Source organism: Pteropus vampyrus, unplaced genomic scaffold (genome assembly GCF_000151845.1).
Source record: "Pteropus vampyrus isolate Shadow unplaced genomic scaffold, Pvam_2.0 Scaffold343, whole genome shotgun sequence".
NCBI classification, from domain to species: Eukaryota; Metazoa; Chordata; class Mammalia; order Chiroptera; family Pteropodidae; genus Pteropus; species Pteropus vampyrus.
Window position 1 is genome coordinate 1,028,003 of NW_011889124.1, and position 7,444 is coordinate 1,035,446.

At 55.0% G+C, this 7,444-nt stretch overlaps 1 protein-coding gene across 1 annotated transcript in view; it reads right to left on the reverse strand.

The window, feature by feature from the left end:
* Window positions 1-7,444, reverse strand: part of SUN1 (Sad1 and UNC84 domain containing 1) — a 33,515-nt gene that overhangs the window by 22,004 nt on the left and 4,067 nt on the right. The window contains exons 2-7 of the mRNA XM_023522378.1: window positions 6,086-6,343; window positions 5,142-5,168; window positions 4,857-5,033; window positions 1,426-1,623; window positions 841-924; window positions 440-550 (exon numbers count right to left, since the gene is read on the reverse strand). Coding sequence (XP_023378146.1) covers window positions 440-550; window positions 841-924; window positions 1,426-1,623; window positions 4,857-5,033; window positions 5,142-5,168; window positions 6,086-6,343 — 855 coding nt within the window. The remainder of the gene's footprint in view (window positions 1-439; window positions 551-840; window positions 925-1,425; window positions 1,624-4,856; window positions 5,034-5,141; window positions 5,169-6,085; window positions 6,344-7,444) is intronic.

Genomic DNA, 7,444 nt, shown 5'->3' on the forward strand with positions numbered 1-7,444 from the left:
TATGTTTATTAATTAACAATTAGGAGACAACTATTTTTGAAGCTCAGCTTTTTTAAAAAAAGGCGGCCTAAAAAAGGTGCCCCTTTACCAAGAAAGTTACAGGTATAAACTGGACACGTCTAATCAGCCACGTAAACCTCACCTCTGTGTCGCAAAGGTCCAGGCGGCAGATGGCGCCGCTGGGGCCGCTGCTCCCCGCGGAGACGGCCAACGCCAGAGCCACCTAGCCCTTCCTAAGCCTTCAGCTCGCCTCAAAGAGTTTTCTCATACATCCCGTTTATGTTAAGTATGCTTACAAAGCAGCTTTTCAGGGGAGACAGTCTCTGTTTTAAACCAAAGGTAGCCTGAACCCTGTCATTTATAAAGAGCACTTGAACTCCAAACACAAAGAACAAGCATTTGTGAAGAACATGATAAAAACAAAAGTGCAAGAGACGACCTGCTTGAGAAAAGGTGTGCCCAACGGTCCCTGCCACGCTCCATGGCCCGGAAGACTGCCAGTGGCTGGCTGGCTGTGTCTCAAGGCGCTGCTTCCCCTTACAGTCATCGCCTGCGGGTGGTGGTGACAAGCAGTTAATTGGACAGATTAATATGCGAACCTTGTCGATCTGAACTGTGCACAACAATGGCAGCTTAAAAAAATTAGAAACTCAATTATGAGAAAAGAAAAAACAGCAAAGCGAATGCAACCTGGTGACGATTAGTGTCCATGGTTAAGGCCAGCGCGACTCCAGTAGGGAGGGCCACTGAGTCCCTGGGGTTAGTGGCCTGACAGTGACGGCCTGTGGGAAACCAAGTCCAAGGCCAAGAGCGTCAGAGGTAAAACGAAGCCATACTCACACGACGACTCCCCATTCTCCCTGAGGTGGCCGTCCTCTCCGAGGACGCCTTTCACGTCCATCCTCCCTCTGTCGCCAGGCCGAGCTGCAACACACGCGAACGGCGCTCAGCGAGCCGGAGAGCCCCACCGCCCGCCGCCTCCTGACTCGGGGACGGCTCGGCTCGCACGGGAGGGGAGGGCAGGGGGCAGGGCTTCGGTTACGAAGGGGTTTTAAAGCCCCGGCCGGCTAGCCAGCGCGCCCCGCCAACACGACACCAAGACGGGCCTGCTGAAGATCTTCTGAAACAGCATTCTTAATGTCATTCAAAGGAATTGCTTTTGCTTTAAAAGGGTAATAAGAATCAAAAGTTGAGCATACTACCTTTTTATTTAAAAAGCAACTTAGAAATGTTTAAACACTGATCAGCTTTCAGAAAAGTGAATTGCACACAAGACACATTAAAACTTTCCCAAGCTCCCTTCTGGAAAAGTCCAGCGAAAGTCTGCATTAAGGCCGCGAGAGGAGAAACGTGAAAAAGCAGTGCTCTCTCCACCGTGAAAGCGTTATTTGGTGGAAAAAGGAGGAAAAAAAATTTAATAAATACCTTTTGATTCATGGCTTTTTGAGTTATAGCTTTCTGATTCACGATCTTTTGATTCGTAACTTTTCAATTTGTAATTTTCTGATTCACGATTGAGCTTCATTAAAACCACTTGAAAAAGTTGAACTAACAATGATGAAAGAGATGACGAAACGTACTTGGCCAGCCACAAAATCCTATCCGTGTAGAAAGACGCGCCGCCTAGTAAAAAACCGGGAACAGTTACTCCTTCCCACACAGCCAACGGTCACTCCTGACACGTGGGACAACCAGGTTACTCATTGCAGGCCAAGCAGACTAACTTTTTAAATGGACGCCAGAGAGTATTTGGGGAGCGACGTAATGATAAATGGCACTCTGCCTGGAGTGACACACGTCACGTCCTGACAGAGGCAGAGCTGCAGGGCCAAGCTTCATGGGACGGCCGCCAACACCGACTCTCCCTCACTAGCCATCGCCCGCAAAAGAGCCAGTTTGAGGGAATTTCACCAATACTGTTCACACAAACGCTACCATGTGTAGATGCCGTGAACGACCCCTCCTTCACCTAAGCTCTCGCCCGCCCACCTTCCTGGACTACCTGCCTGGAGGAGAACTATCAGGCGAGACCCTGGCCGCGCCTCGAGGATGTCCGCCACAGCATTTGCAAGAGGGGACGACAGAAACAAACGACATGGCCTTCGGAGGCATCGGCTCAGGTTTGGAGCCGCTGGACCAGGAAGACCTGGCCCCTCTTCTCTGCCTTTCGTCCGTGCCTCAGCTTCAGAAGACACTCGTGACCCCCGATGCGTTTCCTGGCCACCTAAAATGTGTGGGGTGAGCCTCCGCAAGCCACAGTTGCTAGACAGTCTTCTTCTTGAGAAAAAGGTCCCTTGCAGAGTGGCAGACAAAGCAGGCTGGCTTCTCCAGGGGCAGGCCCGGTCCGAGCAGGGTCCGTGCCCTTTAACCTGCCCGCCCACCTCTGGTATGTTGACCTGAGAGAGGCTGGCGCGTGCACACCGCAGACGGACAAGAAAACATGCCGAAGAGACGCCTGAATGTCACCCACACAGCGATTGAGAAAGTTCTCCGCAACTGTAAACGCAGTAGTAGAAGGCGTCAAAGAGGCTGAAGCTCAGCTCGACGAACACACGAAATGAAAACAGCGGCAAAGGCCAGCACGCGCCCTGACGGCGCTGACGACGAGGTGGAGACGAGGCACGGCTTCCGCAGGCGTCCGCACAGCAGTCAGCGACTGTCGTCCTGTGTGCCCCCGAACAGGCCCCTGCTCAACGGCTGAACCTCCAGCAGCAGAGGACGTGAGAACAAAGTAAGGAGAGGGAACGCGGGGAGTCCGTTCACGCCTGAGGGAAGCTACGCGTGTTCCCAGTAACGTGGCCACAGACACTCAGGCAGTGAGGGCCCCCCCAGCTCAGAGCGGGCTGGGAGGCTGGGCCCGGTGGGAGGGCTGCTCTCTGGCTGGTAGGCGTGGGGACTTGAACTTCCTTCCTGGCACATCTCTGATTTCCCATGGTTCTTTCATAAATGTTTAACGACTAGGAAGAGACTTTTTAAGAGTGATGAATCAGTTTGCTCCACGAATCACTGCTGTACTCTAAGAGAACGGGAAGACGACAGACGACAGAAACGAATGAAAACATAACTTGTTTTCCCCTCCAAGACGACCAAGGCCGTTTAAGCCAGCGAAGGGCGAGAGTCTCCAGTGGACCCTGCCAAAGGCCAGGCAGCACCGTCCCATCTGAAGACACCGTGCTGCAGAGCTGGGGACCCGCGGGTCCAGCGGTCCTGCACCGAACTGTGCCGGCTGGCTGCCGGTTATAAACAGGTGTGCCCTTTCTACAACATGCGTGAAGAGGCAGCAAGAAGGCAGAAAATGTCCCCCCACAGCTGAGACATCACTGGTTACAGCTGGGACTGGGCTTTTACTCCGAGAACGATGTCACGTGCAGCTTAGTGATGGCGCACTTCCAAGCGCAGTCTCGACACCCCCGCCCTCAGGTGCCTCTACGTGGCCACGTGGAGCTAGGCGGGGGCCCGGAGGTGGCACCCAGCTCCGAGGGGAGCACATCCTGCAGGCCACGCCAGGTCCGACCCAGCGTCCATCCCTGACGGCGAGTCTCGTGAGCCTGTACGCCGGGGACAGCCATGGTGCTGGGGCCGCTGCGCTGGCAAGGCAGCGGGTGTGTGCGCTGGAGCAGGCGCGCCCTGGGCCACGTGGGTCTCCACACAGGTGAACCCAGGTTGAGGCAAAGCGTCGCAAAGGGGATCTTCACGTGGGGCCTGCCACTGATGCGACAGCAGACAGACCAGGAGCCGCAGCAACAGCAAAACGAGGTGCTGAACCGCAAAGCTCCTTAGCCTTGGCACTGCCCGCACCACGCGACAGCAGTCTCTAGAAAACTGCATGCCCTCACGGCACTGCCGGGAACACGGTGAGTGGACAGACACGGCCTGGCCCTCCCGGCGGTTCCCCGTCCCTGTCTCGTCCCTCTGCCTGAGCGCGTCCTCCAGCCCGGCCAAGCAGCCTGGCATCAGAGTAAACAGACAAGGAGCCAAGGACTGAACGCAGGTGATGTGCGTTTTCAGTCACGGGTCACCTGGCCTCTCCGTGGCGTGTGGGAGCAGTGAGCGACAGTGGGAAGTCATGGACGGTGTGGGGTCCCGGGGCCAGTGGGACCTGGGAGGGACCTGCAGCCATGCTCTCCACCGGGCCCCGGGGAGCAGCGCGCCCAGGAGGCAGCGTGTGGGCTCATCTGGAAAGGCTGCCGCAGCCCCAGTGGCTCCAGCGGCCACACGCACACCTTCAGAGCCACCTCCAGAGCCACCTCCGAGGACCTCCGTGTTCAAGCAAGCGCACCAGGACTGACATCCACCTCAGTGGGCTAGTGGGGCCATCCTGGGACGTGACCGCTACCATCCCAAACAGAGCCAAGGCTCCACGTGCCCCGCCAGCACCTGCGCAGTCCCACGGGGCCACCCCCAAACCTGGCGTTCCCTCGGGCACCAACTCCTACTGCAACGATAGGGACCAGAGAGAAGACAATTCTCTCACAGGCGTGACCGCCTTCTGCGGCAGAGGCGAAAGTGCCACCGTCAAGCTACCCCTTCAAGCCCCGAAGGTCCGTGTGTCTGAAAGGGGCCGCACACTTCCGCTGGTTGCATTTCAGTAGAAATTTTCTTTTCTTACCGAAAGTCTAAATTTATAGAATTTCAGACACTCTTCGGGACAAAAATACCAGCCCCTTGAAATGGGCATCCAAAGAGGACGGGAAGGAACAGAGGCAACTTGGTGCGTTTCTTAAACCCTGACGTGATAATTCTGAGTTCCAGCCTGTGACAAACAGTGGGGACGCGGAAGCGACGAACCCAGGCCACAGAAAGGAAAGGGCTCCTGGGCGGGTGGCCGTGTCAACCTTCGCAAGCACGAGACTTACGTTTTTGGTTCCTGTCCCTCGAGTAGATCCGCGACACTGTCCCCTGGGAGGCAGAGCACGCGGTGAGCGTGTTCCTGCGCTCGGACAGCAGGCTGCAGTCACTGCAGGTGTAGCCGTTGCTCCTGGCCGCGTCCGCCGCCACGTCGCCATTTCCCTGAGTGACAGCTTTACTTCCACCTGCAGTTTTCGGAAAGCAGACGGAGCAGGTGTATCGCAATCCGCAGGTTCCTAACCAAAACTTCTCTCTCGAAAAGCACGGGGAAGATAAAGCGCTAAAGTAATTACCTTTCACATCTCCATCATCGTCAAGACCTGAAACACACACACACACGTTTTTGCTGTTGAACTCAAATTACCAAAACACAAAAAACCCATACAAAAAAAGTAAAGGTTACAATGGTTAATAAATCAGCATTATGGCACTGGTCAAGATTTATTTCCTAAAATGCCTAAAATTAATAGACATTTCCCCAGATACATGCAAACGTCATCCTGACGGAAGGCGGAGGCCTCTCTAAGGAAACCGCGTGCGCGGAGAACATGGGCACAACAGCTGGTCCTGAAGGGCAGGCGGGACAGACAGCAGCAGCCCACACCTCGGGCACGGCGTCACGCGCACACACGCTGCACGCCCTTCCCGGAGCCAACGCCAATCCCAGTGCCCCCAAAACGAGATGTGGGACTTCAGGGACAAATCTGGGTCTTCCAGGCTCCTAGAGGCGGCCGGCCGCACACCGAGCGGGCACAGGCAGCACTGTGTCCCCCTCAGAGTGGCTCCCCTGCAGGACTGGGACCCATGACTGCTGCCCTCAGTCGGGCAGCTCGCGAGCCCCAGTTCCCCCCGGCACCTTGTCTGCGCTGAGCGCTTTCCAATGACTGCGAACTACTGTGCCTGCCCTGCCGCTTACAGCGGTCTGCAACTTAAAATCACACAGGGGACTGTTACAGAGACTTTGCTTAAACAGCCCACGAACTCAGTCATTTAGAACAACAGTTACCAGCTGACTGCCCGGCGGCTTCATCTTCCACTTCACAGTGAACGATGATTCATCGGCACAGCCACTCGGGGTGACCGCTGGAAGCCGCTTCCTGCGTTTCCCACAGGTGGGTCTAGAGGGGAGCTGCGACCTTACTGGGCCCCTCCCACCCAGGAAGGGCAAAGGGACAACCTGGCTTGACTCCCTCCTTCCAGAGCATGCTGAGGAACAAGCAAGCTGCAGAGGGCTCACCCCAGAAGTGGTCCACTCTGGTCTGCTCGCGGATCAGGGACGCGTCCAGCACGGGAGGCCGCAGACCGGTGGGACCTTGCAGGCCAGCCGCGACCTTCCCAGATGTGTGGTTCGCGCTCCAGGCCAGCTTCCCTGCGCCTCTGCGCTGCTTTGCTGCTCTGAAAAGGAAGGAACGAGGGAGAAGTTTACAGACTTTTTCTAGTAAATACAAATGACAACATTTTACCAAGACAAAATCTTTAAGAATAAACACTGTTTTTAAGGTAACATTTTTTTATGTCTTTTCTGCTATAATGAAACACCTATTAAGCTAAAAAAAAAAAAAAAACGCATTAAGCTAGGGTCCAAGGATTCCTTCTAAGTTGTATAAACAAAATAGTTTTCAGATTATTTTTGGCCCTATGACCCAAAAGTAGCTAAAACTTAAAATAACAAGTATAAAAATGTCCGAAAAAAAGATTTATTTTACATTTATTTTAAGATTTTTATTTTAATTTATAAATCTAACCCCTCTCCTTTTTATAACAAGTGCACACGCGTGCACACCCACACTACTTCTCAGTCACTAGCAAAGATGGAGCTACAATAGGCACAGCAAGAAAAGGCCGTAATCACAACTAACTTCTGCATTCATATGGACCACAGGTGATACACGATAAAGGCCTTGCAAACAAGCGCCTTACAAATGGTCCGGATCGTTAGGTGGTAGGGACAGACGGCAGACAGAAGGCCCTCCTGCTTCGAGGGGACCAGTCGTGGGTGAAAGGCAGGCAGCAGTAAGCGTGCCACGTTACGGCATTGCCTGGGGACAGAAACCAGCCGTCAAGCAGCCAGGCTATGCGCACGCCGTGCCACACACAGGAACCAATGGGCATTTTCAGCTGCACCTTCGTGAACCACCGCCCTGCCATCTCTCAGGTGGAGGCCCAGGAGCCTCATTCTCAGGTGAGCTCCGAGGCGACCGGGACGCAGCATGCGTTGTGGTGCACGTGGCCACCGGACGGGAGCGTGCGGCGGGAGCACGCCAGCCCGCTCGCGAAACAAGAGCGCCGTGCAGGTCGGAGCGTCCTCGCTCTGACGTGGCGACCCAAGGCAGAGACGTCGCTTCGTTCTTCACCTCTGACGGCACAGAGCTCTTGGGTACAGAGTGACTTTGGATATCCGAGGACACGACAATCATGAGTACAGGTGAACACGTAAGCCTCGCCTGTGTGTCTGCTGGCCCACGCGGACTTCAACAGACTTCAGGTGTTGACACTGCGGAGGCCGTCTGCAGTGAGCCCTCCCCCTAAATGACATCTGGTGGCACGGCCAGGGTTCGGCTCAGCTACGAAGGTGGACCGTGAGTGCTGGCGCTGA